Raw genomic sequence first — 21150 nt, forward strand, 5'->3', positions numbered from 1 at the left:
CATGTATGACCAAAGGAAGAACCTTATAAAACTGATGGTATTATTGTGGGACAATTTTTTTTTTGACAGATAGAGTTAGACAATGAAAGAGAGAGAGAGAGAGAGAGAGAGAAAGGTCTTCCCTCCTTTGGTTCACCCCCAAATGGCTGCCATGGCTGGAGCTACGCTGATCCAAAACCAGGAGCCAGGTGCCTCCTCCTGGTCTCCCATGTGGGCGCAGGGGCCCAAGCACTTGGGCCATCCTCCACTGCCCTACCAGGCCACAGTAGAGAGCTAGACAGGAAGGGGAGCAACCGGGACTAGAACCCAGCGCCCATATGGGATGCCGGCACCACAGGTTGAGGACTAACCAAGTGAGCCATGGCACTGGCCCTAACAATTTCTTTTAATTTAATAGAAAGGTGTTTCAAATTGCCAATAGAAAAAATTGAGTGAAAAGCCAAAAGACTATGAAACTTTAGTTCTCATTTAGTTTTTCCAATGGAGGCAAGAGTTATGATAAGAGAAATGTTGACAAAACAAAGCACAAAAATAAAAAACCTAAAATGCTTATCAGTTAACTGACTCTAGAATTTGTTTTTGAGTAAATCATATAAAGTAGAAGAGGCCTAAGAAGAATCTTCAGAATCGAATATGCACTCTCCTATGTAGATAAAAGAAAATCAGACTGGGAAACTGCAGTGTGTTAGTACTAGTTTTGCTATTGATTGGCTTATGACTTTGGACAAGTTACTTAACCTTCTGATACTTTTCTTTTTTATTTTGTTTTATTTTTTATTTTTTTGGACAGGCAGAGTGGACAGTGATGGAGAGAGACAGAAATGTCTTCCTTTTGCCGTTGGTTCACCTTCCAATGGCCGGTGTGCTGCGGCCAGCGCACTGCGCTGATCCGAAACCAGGAGCCAGGTGCTTCTCCTGGTCTCCATGCGGGTGCAGGGTCCATCCTCCACTGCACTCCCGGGCCATGCAGAGAGCTGGACTGGAAGAGGGGCAACCGGGACAGAATCTGGCGCCCCGACTGGGACTAGAACCTGGTGTGCCGGCGCCGCAGGCGGAGGATTAGCCTATTAAGCCACGGCGCTGGCCTGATACTTTTCTAATCTGTAATGCAACAATTTTTGTTGTGTATCAACTGAGCTCTAATATTCCTTAGTGTACTTTTATATTCTGATGATATTTCAAGAATTTTGCTGAAAATGAAATTGAAAATAAGTTTATTTTTGTGCAGACATGTTTGAAATTAATGTATACAAGGGGTCTTCAAATAGTTCACAGAAAATATGTTTTATTGAAAGCCACATGGATTTTCTCTTTTAAAGTATAATTTTTTTTAATTTGAGAGATATTGAAGGAAGGAGGAAAGGAGGGAGTGTAGAAGGAAGGGCAAGATAGATAGATAGATAGAGAAAGATATCCTCAGAAAGAGATCCCGTCTGCTGGCTCACTCACCCAATGCCCAAAATGTCACTGGGCTAAAACTGAAGTTGGGAGCTGGGAACTCAATTCAGGTCCTCCACACAGGTAAAAGGATCCCAATTACTTGAGCCATTACCTTTGCCTCCTGGATTCCACATTGCAGGAACCTGGAGACAGTAGCTGAACATTTGAGGTAGGACAAAGGCCTCAGGGTGGGAATAAACTGGGGTGCATTCGGAGAACATTAAGAAGGCCACGGGGACTCAAGATATGGCAATGGCAAATAGACAAGCTGGGGCGAGTATTATAGCACAGTGAGTTATTCCCATATGGGATCTGGTTCAAATCTCAGATGTTCCTTTATGATCCAGCTCCGTTAATGCACCTAGGAAAGCAGCAGAAGATGGCCCAAGTGCTTGGGTCCCTGCTACCCACGTGGGAGACCTGGACAAAGTTCCTGGCTCCTGGCTTTGGTCTGGCCCAGACCTGGCTGTTACAGCCATTTGGGGAGTGAACCAGCAGATGATAAGATTCTCTCTCTCTCTCTCTCTTTCTCTTTCTCTCACTCTGTAACTCTGCTTTTCAAATAAATAAATTTTTTTAAAAAATTGATGAGCTGAGGCCAGAGAGCAGGCAGTCACCAAGCCGTGTAGACCTTTCTAGGCCAGAATAAGGTCTGGATTTATTCTAGGTCACTTGGAAAATTCCTAGAAAGCTTTAGACAGGAAAGTAGTGCACTGGGATTTACATTTCAAAAAAGATAGCTGTGATCATAAGAGGCAAGAATGAAGTAAAAATATCAAAAGCAGGAGGCCAATAATATGGACTAGTTGAGAGATGCTTTATTTTATTCTCTTTTTGCCTTTCATTATCAGGCCAAAGACCCATACTGAAGCTTTTGGTTGCTTGGGGGCCTCAGAGTTGTTCTTGAACTAATCTGAGTCAGGAGAGTTATCCTGATAATCAGGATGCTGCAGGCCTGGAGCAGATAGATACAAACAGTGATTGCCTCTGAAAGTTCTTTGACTGTTAACCCTGAACTGTGTGAATGGGTTCTAAGAGTATGAGCATATGTTGAATTACTATCTTCTGGGAAGAGTTCATAGCTTCTCACCATTTTGTCAAAGGGATCTATGACCTTCAAAAGGGTTACCATTGATAAACAGTAGGTTGTACACTGTGGCAGGTGCCACAGGAGTAATAGAAAACAAGAGCATCAATGTAGCTTCTTTTTAAGAGCTCATAAGAAGAGAAGTAAAACGTGAATTAGACACCATTAAAAAGAAAAATGAATGAATCCAAGCCTGGGCAGACGAGGTCATATGATATTCAGGCAAATATTAAAAGATAAGGTAAGAAATCTGTCAGCTTCCTACTCCCACATTTTAACTTATGTCTGGAAATACCAGGTTTGCTTTATAGTCAAAATGTTCATAGAAGCCACAAGATGGCGAGGTTGCTCCTTAAAATGAATGTAAGTGGAAGCGGGGTAGAGAAACAGAGCGAAAGAGAGAGAGTTGGAGAGTGAGAGGGAGACAGAAAGACACAAGAGAGAGTTCCTCTCTGATTTTCTATCTCTTCAGTTATTCCTATATCCTTAATTGCATGTAAAATAGAACCCACATGCTTAAATTTTTCCTCTTTAATTTGGATTTTGAGTATAGTTGTTTTTAGAATTGCAAGGCTGAAAATAAAAATTATTATCTGGATTCCATTCTTACCATTTTTCAGCTCTATTAAATTATCAACAAATAATTTCATTCTTTACCTTGTCACCATAATAATTTTAGCAAAATACCATTTTGAGAATGTTGGTTTTCTTCTTGAAATCTGTTTATTTATTGACAAGAATATTTGTTAATAGTACTTAATCAGTGTTAAATAGTTACGGTAAACGATGAAGAGATGTAATAATTTTTGACTCATTTCAGAAAAATATATAAAATATATATAAAGTAATGTCAAATTCTTCACTAAAATGCACAACTGCAAGGTTTGAAGTATAAAAAATTAAATTTTTATGCATTATTAAATAATATAACTTTAGTACTTAAAATATCCATTTCCATCATTTAAAAATACCTCAAGGCAGTTTTCCTTTTGTTGTTCTTAATATTTTCTAATCAAGTTCTAATTGAATTCCCATAGAAATCTATTACATAGGGGTAGGCATATGGCCTAGTGGGTGAATCACTTGTTGCGATGCCTGTGTCCCTTATTGGATTTGGTGTGGTCGTTCTGGCTTCTGAATATACCTACCTGTTAATGCATACCCTGATAGGTAGCAGAGATGGATCAAATCCTTGGGTCCCTGACCACCCACGTGGGAGATTTAATTGGGTCCCTGATTCCTGACTTTGACTAGGCCCAGTTCTGGCCATTGCATGCATTTGCCAATTCAGATAGCAGATGAAAGGTGTTTGTCTCTCAAAAGACAAACAAAAAATCAAAGAAAATAAAAAGAAAAAAGGAATCTATTAGATAATATGAATATTGCTATTTTACAGATGAGGACATTAGGGCTCATGGAGAATAACTAACTTGTTGAAGACTCAATAGTTGGCAAAACTATAATTTGAAGCGAGATTGTTTTTCAACCCTAGAACTCATCCTCTTTCTTATTCTGCCATACTGCCTCCATTGAGAGTAACTACTTATATTTTTCTTTAATAGGATTACTTGCAAGTTTCAATTTAAAGTAATTATGGTATTTGTGTCTCCTCTTTGTTGTAAGCAGAACAAAAAGAGAATTTGTATCACAGGGCAACTATTATGGTGCAGTTTTAGTAAGCTGGTTGTTTTTTTGGGTGTGTTTTTGGCAGGACTTATGAGAAGACTCCATTTAAAGTTGTGCTGATGATGAGGAGCCTCAGTTTGCTGCATTTAAGGGATTTGTGTTCCTAGCCAGAAGCACTTGATTTTTCTGACCTAGAGTGGACTGGACCTTAGTCCTTTTCTTGATTTCCTGTTGTAAAACAAGTGATTCCTGAGCACACATATCCCTGCCTTGTAGTGACAAATGGTTTTAAAACCATTGTGCTGAAAGCTGGAAATCTATAGATTATTTGTTTCATTTTGAAAAATATAATTATTTTTGTATAGCAAGTATTCATTTGTTCTTTTGGTAAATGTTACTGAACACTGTTCTAGATGCTGGAGATACAGTAAATAACTGGAAAAAAATTCTGGACCATATATTTCAGTAGGGAGGTGACAAAACAAAATAAACAAGTTACTTATGAAGGTGTCTTCAAAAGGTTCATGAAAAATGCTCATTATGAAAAAACTGCATGGATTTCAAAGTTTATTGCACAAAACAAATTTGTCTTAATTCCATTTCCATGAGCTGCATGAAACACCATCATATGTGTGGTGATAAGGGTTATATATATAAATATAATTGAATAAAAGGGATTAAAAATGAGAAGTGTGAATGCTCTTTTATAAAATATCATCTAAGAAGGTCTCTCTCCTAAGGAGATATTTGAGTGAAGACCTGGAGGCTGTGAGGTCTGTGGATATATGGAGCCAAATGGAGGAAGATCATATGAGGTGGCAGGAGATCCAGGCCCTGGCCAGCCCTTTCCTGATTTTTCCAAAAACAGGAAATGCAGGAAATGTCAACAAATGGTGATATCAGTTTTTGATTTGGTTACTTTCTCCAGATCATGTGGGATTTGGGGACAGATTCATGCAGCTCTTGAGATAACCTTTATTAATCCACAATAAGCACCAGGAGAAAATATTTCTTGTGCTTTGTTGATTTTTGCTGATGGCAGGAAGCATGAAGAAGGAAGGAAGGAAGGAAGGATGGACTAGAGGGAAAGAGAAGGAAGGAAGGAAGGATGGACTAGAGGGAAAGAGAAGGAAGGAAGGAGAGAGAGAAATGTAAGAAGGAAGGAAAAAAGGAGATACTTTCTCTTTGTAATCTGAAAAGACATTGTTAGGAGATGTAGTGGTTTTATTTATGCCCCAATTTTTCACTATTCATTAATTTATATTTTTTTGCATACTTGAGAAAATATGTAAATAGAACTTAGGGAGACATTGTTTTACTTTATCTTGTATTCTGTTGTGTACTGGTTAAGGGTAGCAAGTGCTTATTGCAGTCTGGGAGTTAAAGTTAAATGATGAATCTGGCTGAGTAAGGAGTGGTGGAGATGTGGCAAATTATGGAATTCATGCTTTTTATATAACGAAGAGCTGTTATTGATCTGATTGTTTTGATGTGAGAATGTGGGCCTAGCTTTGGACTTACTTTCTGATTTTTTAAGGTAAGCCAGAAATTTATATTGTTTTTTTCCTGTTTTTTAAATATTGGCAACTCTAAGGCATTCTGGTCTGGCTGAAAAGCCCATGAGAGCATTTCAGGTGTGGAAAGCTGAGACACTGTGGCAAAAAAAAAAAAAAAAAAAAAAAAAGTCCTACGTGAAAGATCTTTGTGAAAGAGACCCCAGTGGAAAGAAGTGGCTATCAAAAAGGATGTACTTTTTTTCTGAAGGGAGGAGAGAACTTTCACTTTGCTTATAGCTTTGTCTAAATACTGATGGAGATTGTGGATTCAAAAGTCTTCCATAGCCTTGGCAGCTCATGTCAATAGCCCTGGGTGATGACTGACATGCGGAATGTTAATTGTTAATTGACAACAGGAGTCGCTGTGCACTTCTCATGCAGGACTTCTGTCTTCAATGAGTTGTATTATGAAAATTAACTGTAAAACTTGTTCTCAAATGCTTTGTGTGTATGTGTGTAAATTGTTGAAATTTTTACTTAGTATAGAGTTGGTCTTCTGTGTATAAAGTTAATTGAAAATGAATCTTAATGGAGAATGGGACTAGGAATGGGAGAGGGAGGGGCTACAGGGTGGGAATGGGATTGGGAGGGTAGGTATGGTAAGAAGAATCACTATATTCCTAAAGTTGTACTTATGAAATTTGTACTCACTAAATAAAAGTTTCTTTGAAAAAACTATTGGCAATTAAACAAAATCATTCTGAAACTCTGCAGGCTAAACAAAACACTACTGAAGGTGGCATTGAGCCTACAAATCAGCAGTTTTTGACTTTCTGGAGTACACCATAGTTAATTCTTACTGTTTCCTTCAAGGGATAGTATAGATCAAATAGCAAAGCAACAACAGCAGAACAAACAAAAAACTCCCCAAGAAACAAAACAAAAAACAAAAATTACAAAAAAATGCTGTAAGATTTCTGGATACAAATGGTTTCAGTATAGCCTGCATGGTGCTGACAATGTCTACTCTTTCCCTTGTTTTAGGGTTTGGCCAGACGGGCCCAATGTCTCAACGAGCTGGTTACGATGCTGTTGCCTCTGCTGTTTCTGGTTTGATGCACATCACAGGGCCAGAGGTAGGTATTATTCTGTAGAATATTTCTATTTTTCCCCCTTTTTATATTACAGGGAGATTTCCCGTATTACTAATTCATAGGATAAATTTGAGTTAATTTTAGAAAGAAACCAGGGAAACTGATTTATTAAAGTAACATGGAAATGTTCATTACAAATGCACTCAAGATTACACATCACTGTGGTCCCACGTTGAAAACTTGAGTTATGTAATTGTTACCTGAAGCCTCAGGTGTAGTTTCTGATTTGTCATATGCATTAGATTCTGAAAGTGAAAAATATTACTTGGTTTTATGACATTCCTTTTCTATTGATGATGAATGGGGACATTTCTAAAACATACATAGATGGGCAAAACATAGTTGATTAGATCAAACAGTTGTCTCTTGAGGAAAGCTACATGATTTGAAAAAGAAAGTGAGAGTCTAGTAAAGAAAAATATTTTAAAGCAGTTTATAATAAACTGTATTGAGTGGCTTCAAAAAATCAGTTCTTGGGGCTGGCCTTATGGAGTAGTGGGTTAAGTCACTTCTTGGATTGCCTGCATCCCATATCCATGTGCCTGATTAGAATTCTGACTACTGCATACTTAACTATATTAAATTAATTAAAATCAACTCCCATGTGCTATATCTCTCACATTTATACATCTCTTCTTCCTTAATGAAGCCATTCATCTAAATAATAAATAGTCATTGCATGCATTCCTTTCTGTGTACTGGGAACTGTGATAGGCACCAAGAATTAAACATCCAACAAGATAAGTATAACCCTTGTCTTCCTGATGTTGTCGAGCGGGGAACACAAACATTAATCCAGAAAATGGCCAGCGCTGCGGCTCACTAGGCTAATCCTCCTCCTTGCGGCGCCAGCACACCGGGTTCTAGTCCTGGTCGGGGTGCCAGATTCTGTCCCAGTTGCCCCTCTTCCAGGCCAGCTCTCTGCTGCGGCCCGGGAGTGCAGTGGAGGATGGCCCAAGTGATTGGGCCCTGTACCCCATGGGAGATCAGGAGAAGCACCTGGCTCCTGCCATCGGATCAGCGCGGTGCGCTGGCCGCGGCGGCCATTGGAGGGTGAACCAACGGCAAAGGAAGACCTTTCTCTCTGTCTCTTTCTCTCACTGTCCACTCTGCCTGTCAAAAATAATAATAATAATAATAATCCAGAAAATATTCCTTATATACAAGTAAAAAAATCTTTGAAGGAGAGTGCAGAATGCTATTAACATATGTAACAGTGTGTCTTAGACAGGTGCTATCCTGGAGATTTTCACAAAATGTGACTTGACAGCAAAGCACAAAAGCAAATTGGAAGGAATCAGGCCATGCTGGGAGTCCCACTTAAGAAAGTCGTTTTATCTTACTAGCAACACGTTATAATTCCATAAGCCTGTCAGCCAAAGTTGCAAGGAGAGATCACTTCTGAGGGCCCTGGCTCATGTGCTTAACTGGCCAATGCAAGTGTACTTTTGCCAGTTATATCATGTTATATTTGGACTTTTATCACACATTTGTGGGTGAGTGTCTGTGTTGTGGCATAACTCCAGGTTGTCATTTGACTGATTGGACCTTCGTTTCTCTATTACCACCCTACACAGTGGAGACTAATGCCAATATGTCAGTTAGGGAAGGCTTCTCTGAGGCCCAGATACTCAAGGTGGAACCCAAATAGGCATCTACCTGGTGATCAGAGAACAATACTGTGCATGAGTGTAGGAGCTGGCAGGTGTGAGAAAGTGAAAGTAGTCAAGTGTCATGTGAGTATTGTGAACTGGCAAAGAAGCAGGAAAAATGAGGCTGGAGAGGTAGGGACTAGTGGCAAAACTTACTGTTTGTGGACTTAATATAATACTTAATAGTTTTATGAGATAAGAAGGTAGATATTTCATATAATTTTAAGCATATGATCTATAAATTTCTTCCTGGAAATTGAGTGTTGTTCCAAAGATGTAGACTAGAAATATGAAAAGTCTAAAAATACATGCTTTTCTATAATAGTTTAATAATGCCATTTTTATCCAATAGGGAGCACACATAAATATTTAAACTAGGATAAAATCTTTGAAATCCAAAGCAAACTATTTAGCATTGACAGTTTATCTTTGGATAAATTCTAGCCTTTTAGGTATACTGTGGTATTGTCAGACAAGATTACTTTTTAATTATGGAGGAAAAAAATAACCAATTTTGAGTATCTATACTGTATTGGATCCATGCTAGATATCTTACATATATTATAATCTTTTTTGGTCTTCATATTGATCCTTCCAGGTAGATATTGCTGTATTCCGGAACTGAAGCTTAGAGACTTAAATAACTCGTCCAACCTTCTCGGGTATATAGAATGCTAAAGCCAGACTTTGAATACAAGTCTGCTTTTCTCCTGTAGTTTATACTTAAAAATTATTTATTTATATTTTAATTGGCAGACATATAATAATTGTGCATGTTTATGGGGCACAGTGTGGTATTTCAATACATGTTTGCAGAGTGTATTGATCAGATCTGGGTAATTAGCATATCTGATACTTTGACATATATCATCTCTTCATGTTGGAAATATTCAAAATCCTTTCTAGCTATTTCAAAATATTCAAATAGTTGTTGTCAAACGGAGGCAACCAACCTACTATGCTGTAGAACACAAGAAGTTATTCCTCCTATCCAACTGTACCTCTGTACCTGTCTCTATCAACCCCACTTCCTACCCTTCCCAGGCTGTGGTAACCATAATTCCATTTTCTATTACTGTGAAATCAACTTTTTAGCTTCAACACATAAGTGAGAACAAGCAATATTTATCTCTCTGTTAATGACTTATTTCATTTTACATAATGTCCTCTAGGCTTTTCTGTATTGTCACAAATGACATAATTTCATCCATTTTTATGACTGAACAATACTTCATAGTGCATATATACAACACATTTTATTTATCCATTCATCTTTCAATGGGCACTTCATTGGTTGAGTCCATATCTGGCAGTTGTGAATAGTGTTGCAATACAGTCAGTGTAGGAAGCTCTTAGGCATATTAATTTCATTTCTTTTGGATATATGTGTAGTAGTGGAATTCCTGTATCATATGATAGTTCTATTTTTTAGGTTTTTGAGGATCTCCATGCTACTTTTTTTTTTTGACAAGCAGAGTTAGAGAGAGAGAGAGACAGAGAGAAAGGTCTTCCCTTTTCTGTTGGTTCACCCCCACAAGTGGCTGCTATGGCCGGCACGTGGCTGGTGGACTGCGCCGATCTGGAGCCAGGAGCCAAGTGCTTCCTCTTGGTCTCCTATGTGGGTGCAGGGCCCAAGGACCTGGGCCATCCTCCTCTGCACTCCCGGGCCACAGCAGAGAGCTAGACTGGAAGAGGAGCAACTGGGACAGAATCTGGTGCCCCAACCGGGACTAGAACCTGGGGTGCCAGCACTGCAGGTGGAGGATTAACCAAGTGAGCCATGGCGCCAGCCCCTCCATGCTACTTTCTATAATGGATGTGCTATTTTATGTTTTTTTTTTTTTCCTTTTTTTATTTTTTGACAGGCAGAGTGGACAGTGAGAGAGAGAGAGAGAGACAGAGAGAAAGGTCTTCCTTTTGACATTGGTTCACCCTCCAATGGCCACCGCAGCCGGCGCGCTGCGGCCGGCACACCGCGCTGATCCGTAGCCAGGAGCCAGGTACTTATCCTGGTCTCCCATGGGGTGCAGGGCCCAAGCACTTGGGCCATCCTCCACTGCACTCCCTGGCCACAGCAGAGAGCTGGCCTGGAAGAGGGGCAACCAGGACAGAATCCGGCGCCCCAACCGGGACTAGAACCTGGTGTGCTGGCGCCGCAAGGCGGAGGATTAGCCTAGTGAGCCAAGGCACCGGCCGCTATTTTATGTTCTTACCAACAGTGTATGCAAGTTCTTTCTCTCTGCATCTTGCTGGCATTTATTTTATGTCATTTTGATGATGATCATTTTAACTTCGGTGAGATAAAATCTCACTGTAGTTTTGATTTGCATTTCCTTGATGATTAACAATTTTGAAAATTTTTATATGCTTGTTAGGCATTTTTGTATCTTTTAAAAAATGTTCTATTCCTATGATTTTCCCATTTTTAGTTGGATTATCTTCTTTTCTGTTGAGTTCCTTATGTATTCTGGATATTAATCCTTTGTCAGATGAATAGTTTGCAGGCATTTTTTCCCCATTCTATAGGTTTTCTCTTAGTTCTGTTGATTACTTCATTTGCTATGCAGAAGTTTTAGTTTGTAATAAACCTATCTGTCTATTTTTTATTTTGTTACCTGTGCTTTTGGGATAAAATCTAAAAAAATTAACCTAGACCAATGTTTTGAAGTGTTTTCCTAATGTTTTTTTTTCTAGTAGTTCAATAGTTTTTAGAAGTTACATTTAAATTTTTATCCATTTTGAGTTGATTTTCACATATATATTCTAAAATGATCCCCAGTAGGATATAAATCTCAAAAGAAATCTCTGGTCGCTTTTTATCACAGCCATATCTCTATACAGAGATTGTACATTAGTAAGCACCCAATAAATGTATATTTAATGAATAAATGAGTACCTGACACTGTGCTATGTGATCTTAGACATCCCACATAGCTTTCTGAGCTTCGGTGGAGTTCATTTGTAGTGGAGCTCATGTACCTTCTTTGTAAAATATTGTAAAGAACAAATAAAATATGTCTTATAAAATGTATAATGTAAGGTACTACAATAAGAATGACAAATTTCTTAGCGTATCTGCATATTCCTAGATCTACCCTCAGAGATTGGTTAGACCTCACAAATATTTGTGTTTAAAGATAGGCTGGGGTGCTTCTGGGCAGTTTGTATATCATACTTGGAAAAAAGCTATTTTTTTAGAAAACTTTTATAGGCCGGCGCCACGGCTCACTAGGCTAATCCTCCACCTTGCAGCTCTGGCACACGGGGTTCTAGTCCCGGTTGGGGCGCCGGATTCTGTCCTGGTTGCCCCTCTTCCAGGCCAGCTCTCTGCTGTGGCCAGGGAGTGCAGTGGAGGATGGCCCAAGTATTTGGGCCCTGCACCCCATGGGAGACCAGGAGAAGTACCTGGCTCCTGCCTTTGGATAGGCGCGGTGCGCCAGCCACAGAGTGCCGGCTGCGGCGGCCATTGGAGGGTGAACCAACGGCAAAAAGGAAGACCTTTCTCTCTGTCTCTCTCTCTCACTATCCACTCTGCCTGTCAAAAAAAAAAAAAAAAACAAAAAAAAACAAAAAAAAACTTTTATTTAATAAATATAAATTTCCAAAGTACAACTTTGGGATTATAGTTGTTTTTCCCCCCATAACCACCCTCCCACCTGCAAACCATCCCATCCCATCTCCTACTCCCTCTCCCATCTTATTCTTATTTAAGATTCATTTTTAATTATTTTTATATTTAGAAGATCAACTTAGTATATACTAAGTAATGATTTCACCAGATTGCACCCACACAGACACAAAAGGAATAAAATACTGTTTGAATGCTAGTTTTACCATTAATTTGCATAGTACAACACATTAAGGGCAGAGATCCTTCATGGGGAGTAAGTGCACAGTGACTCCCGTTGTTAACAATTGACACTCTTATTTATGACGTCAGTAATCACCTGAGGCTCTTGTCATGAGCTGGAAGCCTCTTGAGTTCACAAACTCTGATCCTATTTAGACAAGGCCATAATCAAAGTGGAAGTTCTCTCCTCTCTTCAGAGAAAGGCACCTCTTTCTTTGATGGCTTGTTCTTTCTGCTGGGATCTCACTCACAGAGATCTTTCATTTAGGTCATTTTTAAATTTTTATTTATTTATTTATTTTTGCCACGATGTCTTGGCTTTCCATGCCTGTGAAACTCTCATGGGCTCTTTAGCCAGATCTGAATGCCTTAAGGACTGACCCTGAGGCCAGAGTGTTGTTTAGGGCTTTTGCCATTCTATGAGTCTGCTATGTATCCTGCTTCCCATGTAGGATGTGATCAGTTTAAGTTCATAATTGATCAAAAAGATAGGATTAAGTGTCAAAGGGATTACATAAATAAGACCAGTGTCTGCAAATAATTGATAGAATTAAAAAGGAGCGAGTGATCCTACATGGGAAGCAGGATATACAGCAGACTCTTTTTAATTCTTTATCTAAGAGTCTACAATATTAGTCATACTTCTATCCTCACTCCACTTTCTTCTCCTTAGAATCTATAATTGTTATCACTTTTTGATTGCATCCTCTCAGACCTATTCTTTTCAAAACCAAGCAAAATAATTTTTCCCGTATGTTTTCAAAAACACAACTAGCTGTCAGGGAAATGCAAATTAAAACCACAATGAAGTTTCACCTCACCCCCCATTAGAATGTCTTTTGTACAATAATCAACAAACAACAAATGCTAGTGAGGATGTGGGGGAAAAAGTACCCTAATCCACTGTTGGTTGGAATATAAACTGGTTACATCCACTGTGGAAGACAGTATGGAGATACCTCAGAAATCTGAATATAGACCTACCGTATGACCCAGCCATCCCACTCCTGGGAATTTACCCAAATGAAATGAAATTAGCATGGAACAGTTATCTGTACCCCATGTTTTTTGTAGCTCAAATCACAATAGATAAGGTATGGAATTAACTGAAGTCTGCATAAAGAAATTATGGGATATATATATACCATGGAGTACTACACATGTGTAAAAAAAATGAAATTCTGTGACTTGCAACAAAATTGATGCAACTGGGAAACATTATACCTAGTGAAATGAGCCAGTCCCCAAGAGACAAAACCTATGTTTTCCCTGATCTGTGGTAACTAATAGAGTACTTATAACCACGGCTCACTTGGCTAATCCTCCTCCTGCGGTGCTGACACCCGGGTTCTAGTCCCGGTTGGGGCGTTAGATTCTATCCCGGTTGCTCCTCTTCCAGTCCAGTTCTCTGCTGTGGCCTGGGAGTGCAGTGGAGGATGGCCCAAATGCTTGGGCCCTGCACTGCGTGGGAGACCAGGAGGAAGCACCTGGCTCCTGGCTTTGGATTGGCACAGTGCGCCAGCCGCAGTGCGCCGACCGTAGCAGCCATTTGTGGGGTGAACCAACGGAAAGGAAGACCTTTCTTTCTCTCTCTCTCTCTCTCTCTCTCTCTCTCTCTCTGTCTAACTCTGCCTGTCCAAAAAAAAGAAAAAACAAACAAAAAAAACCAAGGTAATCTATGGAAGTGAAGTTGATACTTTGAGACATGATGACTTTGAACAACCCTTGTCTCGACTGTTGAAGAACAGTTGTTTTTCCATACTATTTGTTGAACTTTTTACTTAGTGTAAGGTTAATCTTATATGCATAAAGTTAATTAAAAATAGATGTTAGTAAAAAATAGTGGGAACAGAAGAGGCAGCAAGAAGAAAGGGGGGAGGGAGGAAAAGTGGCAAAAATCACTATGTTCCTAAATTTTTATTTATGAAATGTATGAAGTTTGTATACCTTAAATAAAAGATTTATAGGTTTAAAAAGTAATTTTAATGGACCATTAAAATGATTAAATATACAAGATTAAATATTGAACCTTTTCTTAATTCATATAGCTTTCTAAGGTTATACTAATTTAACAAAAGTGACAATTTCTTAGTTAGAATTATTGGTTGAATGGGCTGGCATTTTGTTGTAGCAGGTTAAGCTACCAAGTATGATGCCTTCATCTCATATGGGCACTAGTTCAAGTCTTGGCTACTCTGCTTCTGATCCAGCTCCCATTTGATGCCTGAGAAGCAACAGAAGATGACCAAGTACTTTGGCCCCTAACCCACATGGAACATTGGTATGAAACTCCTGGCTTCACCCTACCAGCCTTGGTTGTTGTTGCTGTTTGGGGAGTGAGCTATCATATGGAAGATATAGCATTCTCGAGGAGAAGATACTTTAAAAAAAGTGGAAAGAGTGCAGGCTAAGGGAAACGTTAGGGAGAAAACAGCAGAGGAAACTCTATACAAATTGGAAGAACACAGTGGACCTACATGGAGGTAGAGGATACCTACAACTTAGGACCCCAGCATCCAAGAGCCTCCACACCAGCATTGGAGAGTGAGATGAGACCAGACTGCAGCAGCCCAAGCCATTGGTGAGAAAGTTGCAGGAAAGGCCTAGAGGGAATCTGGCCTGGAGCCCCATGGGGGATAGTGTACCCACCAAACTAGAGGAGAAAAACAGTGGGTCACATAAGAAATCAAAAGAGAAATCAGAAAATTTCTGGAAACAAATGAAGATGACAATACAACATATCAAACTTATGGGATACAGCTAAAGCAGTGTTAAGAGGAAAGTTTATAGCAATTAGTGCTTACATCAAGAAATTGGAAAGGCACTACATAAATGAGCTGTCAGTAGATCTCAAGGATCTAGAAAAACAACACCAAACCAAAGCCAAAACTATTAGGAGAAAAGAAATAATTAAAATTAGAGAAGAAATAAAAAATTTAATCCAAAAAAATTACAAAAGATCAGTAAAACAGAGTTGTTTCTTTGAAAAAATAAACAAAATTGACACACCGTTGGCCCAATTACCTAAAAAAAGGAGAGAGAAGACCCAAGTCATTAAAATTAGAGATGAAGAAGGAAATGTAACAACAGACACAATAGAAATAAAAAGAATTATTAGAAATTACTACAGAGAGCTGTATGCCAACAAACTGGGAAACTAAAAGAAATGTATAGATTCCTAGACACACACAACCTACTTAAATGGAGCCATGAAGACATAGAAAACCTAAACAGACCCATAACCAAGATGGAAATTGAATCAATAATTAAGACCCCACCACCAACAAAAAAAAAGCCTAAGACTGATGGATTCACCGCTGAATTCTACCACACATTTAAAGAAAAACTAACACCAATTCTTCTCAAGTTATTCAAAACAATTGAAAGGCAGAGAATCCTCCCAAATTCTTTCAGTGAAGCCAGCATCATTGATTCCTAAACCTGAAAAAATATGCAAAGGAGAAAGGGAATTACAGACCAATTTCCCTGATGAACATAGATGCAAAAATCCTCAACAAGATTCTAGCAAATTAAATCCAACAACACATCAGAATTATTATCCACCCAGAGCAAGTGGGATTTATCCCTGGTATTCAGGGATTCATTCGCAAATCAATGTGATACATCACATTAACCAACTGTAGAATAAAAATTATATGATTATCTCAATACCTGCAGAGAAGCATTTGATAAAATACAACATTTTTTCATGATGAAAATTCTAAGCAAATTGAATATAGAAGGAATATTCCCCAACACAATCAAGAAAATTTATGACAAACTCATGGCCAGCGTCCTGTTGAATGGGGAAAAGTTGGAAGCATCCGCACTGAGATCTGGAACCAGATAAGAATGCCTACTGTCAACAGCACTATTCAATATTGTCCTGGAGTTTTATCCAGAGCCATTAGGCAAGAAAAAGTAATCAAAGGGATACAAACTGGGAAGGAGGAAGTCAACCTATCCGTATTTGTAGATGACATGATTCTATATATAGGAGATCCAAAAGACTCCACTGAGAGACTATTGGAACTCATAGAAGAGTTTGGTAAAGCAGCAGAATATAAAATCAATATACAAAAATTAACAGCCCTGGTATATACAGACAATGCCACAGCTGAGAAAAAACAGCTAAGATCAATCCCATTCACAATAGCTACAAAAAAAAAACCAAAAACCAAAAACCAAAAAACAAAAAAACAAACAAACAAAAAAACAAACTGGGAATACACTTAATCAAGGATGTCAAAGATCTCTACAATGAAAATTACAAAACATTAAAGATAGAGAGAAAGATACAGAAAAACAGAAACACCTTCCATGTTCATGGATTGGAAGAATCATTATCATCAAGATGTCCATTCTTCTGAAAGCAATTTACAGATTCTATGAAATACCAATCAAAATATGCAAAAACATTCTTCTCAAATCTAGAAAAAATGATGCTGAAATTAATATGGAAACACAGGATACCTTGAATAACTAATGCAATCTTATACAACAAAAACAAAGCTAGAGGCATAACAGTACCAGATTTCAAGACATACTACAAGGCAGTGTTAATCAAAACAGCCTAAGGGCTGGCACTGTGGCATAGTGAGTTAAAGCCCTGGCCTAAAGTGCTGGCATCCCATATGGGCATCAGTTCTAGTCCTGGCTGCTCCTCTTCCTATCCAGCTCTTTGCTATGGCCTGGGATAGCGGTAGAAGATGGCCCAAGTCCTTGGGCCCCTGCACCCACGTGGGAGACCCAGAAGAGGTTCCTGGCTCTTGGTTTCGGATCAATGCAGCTCTGGCTGTTGCGGCCATCTGGAGGAGTGAACCAGCGGATGGAAGACTTCTCTCTCTGCCTCTACCTCTCTCTGTAACTCTGTTTTTCAAATAAATAAAATAAATCTTAAAAAAACAACAACAACCCTGTACTGGTACAAAAATAGATGGATAGACAAATAGAACATAATAGAAAAGCCAGAAATCAATCCTCGCATCTACAACCAACTTATATTTGACTACGGTCTGAAACCAATCCCTTGAGTAAGGACAGTCTCTTCAACAAATGATGCTGGGAAAACTGGATTTCCACATGCAGAAGTATGAAGCAAGACTCCTACTTTACACCTTACATGAAAATCCATTCAAAATGGATTAAAGACCTAAATCTATGACCTGATACTATCAAATTACTGGAAAACATTGAGGAAACCTTGCAAGACATTGGCACAGGCAGAGAGTTATTGGAAATGACCTCAGAGGCATAGGTAATCAAAGCCAAAATTAACAACTGGGATTACATCAAATTGAGAAGTTTTTGTACTGCAAAAGAAACACTCAGGAAAGTAAAGGGGCACCCTGACAGAATGGGAGAAATTATTTGCAAACAATGTAACTGATACAGGATTAATAACCAGAATATATAAAGAGATCAAGAAACTCTACAACAACAAAACAACCCAATTAAGAGATGAGCCAAGGACTTAAACAGACATTTTTCAAAAGAGGAAATCCAAATAGTCAACAGACATATGAATAAATGCTCAGGATTACTAGCTATCAGAGAAATGCAAATCAAGAACACAGTGAGGTTTCACCTCCCTGTGGTTAAGGTTAAAATGGCTTTCAGAAAGAAATCAACAAACAATAAATGCTGGTGTGAATGTGGGGAAAGGGTTCCCTAATCCACTGTTGGTGGGAATGTAAACTGGTAAAACCACTATGGAAATCAGTTTGGAGATACCTCAGAAATCTGAATATAGACCTACCATATGACCCAGCCATCCCACTCCTGGGACTTTACCCAAGGGAAATGAAATCAGCAAATAAAGGTGTTATCAGCACCCTCATGTTTATTGCTACTCAATTCACAATAGCTAAGACATGGAATCAACCTAAATGTTGATTTACTGAAGACTGGATAAAGAATTATTGGACATTTACTTCACTGGATAAAGAATTATGGGATATTCCACTGTGGAATACTACACAGTGGTAAATAAAATGACATCTGGTCATTTACAACAATACTGATGAATCTGGAAAACATCATACTTAATGATATAAGCCAGTCCCAAAGGGAGAAATACCATATGTTCTCCCTGATCTGTGATAATTAATAGAGTGCCTAAAAGGAAATCTGTAGAAGTGAAATTGACACTTTGAGAAGCAGTGTCTTGGGTTGACTGTCAAGGAACAGTTTTTTTTTGTTTTTTTTTTTTTTTTTTCCTTAATGGACAATGGGCTGGGAATGGGAGAGGTAGGAAGAGGTGGGATGGGCGTAGGGGTGGGAGGGTGGGTAAGGTGGGAAGAATCACTATATTTGTAAAGTTGTACTTAAGAAATTTGTAGTCATTAAATAAAAAGTTTCTTTGTGGGGAAAAAAGATATATCATTGTCTCTCTCTCTCTCCATAATTCTGCTTTTCAAATAAATAAATATATCTCTCCTATTAAAAAAAGTTTGGCCCAAATATTTTTAAAAAAGAATTAATGGTGGTATAATATTTTCAGTTTTATTTATACTTTATTTAAAAGTAACTATTTTTAATTTGAAAAAGCAGAGAGGCACAAAGAGAGGGAGATATCTTCCATCTAATGGTTTACTTACCAAATACATGCGATAGCCAGGGTTAGGCCAGGCTAAAGCCAGGAGACCCAGACTAAATCCAGGTCTGTTACATGGGTGATCAGGACCTCAATATTCGAGTAATAACCTACTGTCTCCTGGGGTGTGTATTATCAGAAAGTTAGAATTGGAAAAGAGGTAGGATTTGAACCCAGGCACTCTGATATGGGAAGCAGATGTCCCACAGTGTTTTTTTTTTTTTTTTTAAGATTTTATTTATTTATTTGAGAGGTAGAGTTACAGTGAGAGGGAGAGACAGAGAGTAAGGTCTTCCATCTGTTGGTTCACTCCCCAAATGGCTGCAACGGCTGGAGCTGCGCTGATCTGAAGCCAGGAGACAGGAGCTTCTTCTGGTCTCCCACATGGGTGCAGGGGCCCAAAGACTTGAGCCATCCTCTTACTGCTTTCCCAGGCGAAAGCAGAGAGCTAGATTGGAAGAGGAGCAACTGGGACTAGAACTGGCACCCATATGGGATGCTGGTGCTGCAGGTGGAGGATTAACCTACTGCGTCATTGCGCCAGCCCCAACCCAAAGTGTTTTAACCACTGTGACAAATGCCTGTTCTCTAAAAATAATTACTTTTGTAAACAATACAAATTCATTATAAAAGTTATACACTGCAGAAAACAGAAAGGAAAACAATGACTATCCTAATCTCACCATCCAGATGTTTCTAGAATTAATATTTAAATGGTGAGCATCAAACCAGGTTTCTATTGATGCTTAGATGTGGGCATATTCAGAGGCCACTAGATGAGCAGAAATAATTTTATAAGGATGAGATAATTTTAATTTAAAGAAAATAAATACAAAAGTTAACTGAATTTAATAAAGGAATATTGCAATGAAGTGCAAGGTATTTCTCCAATGTAGATAAATGCCTGTTCTTTACAAAATAGTTGCTACTAGAAGATAAGATAATTGCAAACCTATATGTTGGACTCAGTTCATGATTTAGCAATCTATTTGTTCAATTTTAAACATCGTCGATTGATTTAATGCTGTGAGGAATGTTTACTATTCTTCAATTTTTTCCCTTGTATCTTCTCCCCTCAGTTTGCAACTGGTGTTGTTTAAGTCCACTGGAATGGAGGTCAGAAGACCTGATTTTCCTATCTGGCTTTCTCATGATAACACAAAAGAGTCCTCAGAGGGTCAGATACCTAATTTGTTTCTTAGTAAACAGGAGCTATTCTTATGGTAAAACTGGAACAGGGAGGGAGGGGCAAATACCAGTTTGGAGGACGAGGGCTGGAAGGTGAAAGCCTGGAGAAGGCCATTTCCAAACTAGGGAGAGGGTTATTGATAAGACAGGGGAGTAGACTTTGGACCAGGCCTGGTTCTAAGATAAAGCTGGAATACCTGGGTGGGAGGGGGAGGTACAGTGAGATGGTGAAAAGTTGGGGCCGCAAATGTAGAAGGCAGAGGTTTTGGCTCAGGCTCTTGATTTCTAATGGAAACTTTGGAGGCCAAATCAGGAAGCTGGAAAGTGGGAAGTACACATAGAAGGTTTAGATCCATGATAGAAAAATCTTGAACAAACAGGATCTTCTTCCATTTTCCTGAATGCTCACAGAAGTGATAAAGATCTTGAATGTCATCAGGGCCAAACATACCATGGAGGGGCCACTTTGATTGATTGTTAAGGTCATACATGGGTATGTTCGATTATAGAGAAAGATGAAGAGGAATTTCCCATTCCGACTTAATAGTCAGATCAGTGGATATTAAGTGTTCTTGAAATCCCAGCAGTCTGGCTAACGAGAGGATATGGGAGCAGGGGGCGGGATTGTCACCCAAGAGCCCAGGGCTTAGCCTGTAGAAGAGAAACAGGAGGTTGAGTCGTCACCCACAGCCACTGTTGCCTGGACACAGCATCCGTAGACACTGAAAGCCTTTGGGAGTTGTGGTTGGCACCTAGTACTGGGACTTTCAGACAAGTGTAGACAAGAGTAGAACCACAACTCTAAGTACTAGTCACTGGGAGAACTTCCCGTTCTGTGTCTTACCTCAGAATTTGTAAGACTGGTGTGTGGATGGAGATCACGGAGTGTTTGGTGGTGTGGAAGGAGTCCCAGGGGTGTGTTTTGTGACTGGCAGAAATCCTGGACTCCAGAGCAGCTCAGAGATCCCTGAAGGGAGAGCGAAGTTACTGGGGAAGCTTGGATCCGAGTCACGCCACCAATGTAAGACTGCCACAAAACACACCAAACACCAGAGTAAGGGA

The 21150-nt window shown here is 39.1% G+C and overlaps 1 protein-coding gene across 1 annotated transcript in view; it reads left to right on the forward strand.

Annotated features, from left to right (window-relative positions):
• SUGCT (succinyl-CoA:glutarate-CoA transferase) overlaps positions 1-21150 on the forward strand; it is an 800879-nt gene that overhangs the window by 94797 nt on the left and 684932 nt on the right. The window contains exon 7 of the mRNA XM_008261668.5: positions 6694-6785. Within this exon, the coding sequence (XP_008259890.3) occupies positions 6694-6785 (92 nt within the window). The remainder of the gene's footprint in view (positions 1-6693; positions 6786-21150) is intronic.

Source organism: Oryctolagus cuniculus, chromosome 16 (genome assembly GCF_051225735.1).
Source record: "Oryctolagus cuniculus isolate XC-2025 breed Fujian yellow rabbit chromosome 16, ASM5122573v1, whole genome shotgun sequence".
Lineage (NCBI taxonomy): Eukaryota > Metazoa > Chordata > Mammalia > Lagomorpha > Leporidae > Oryctolagus > Oryctolagus cuniculus.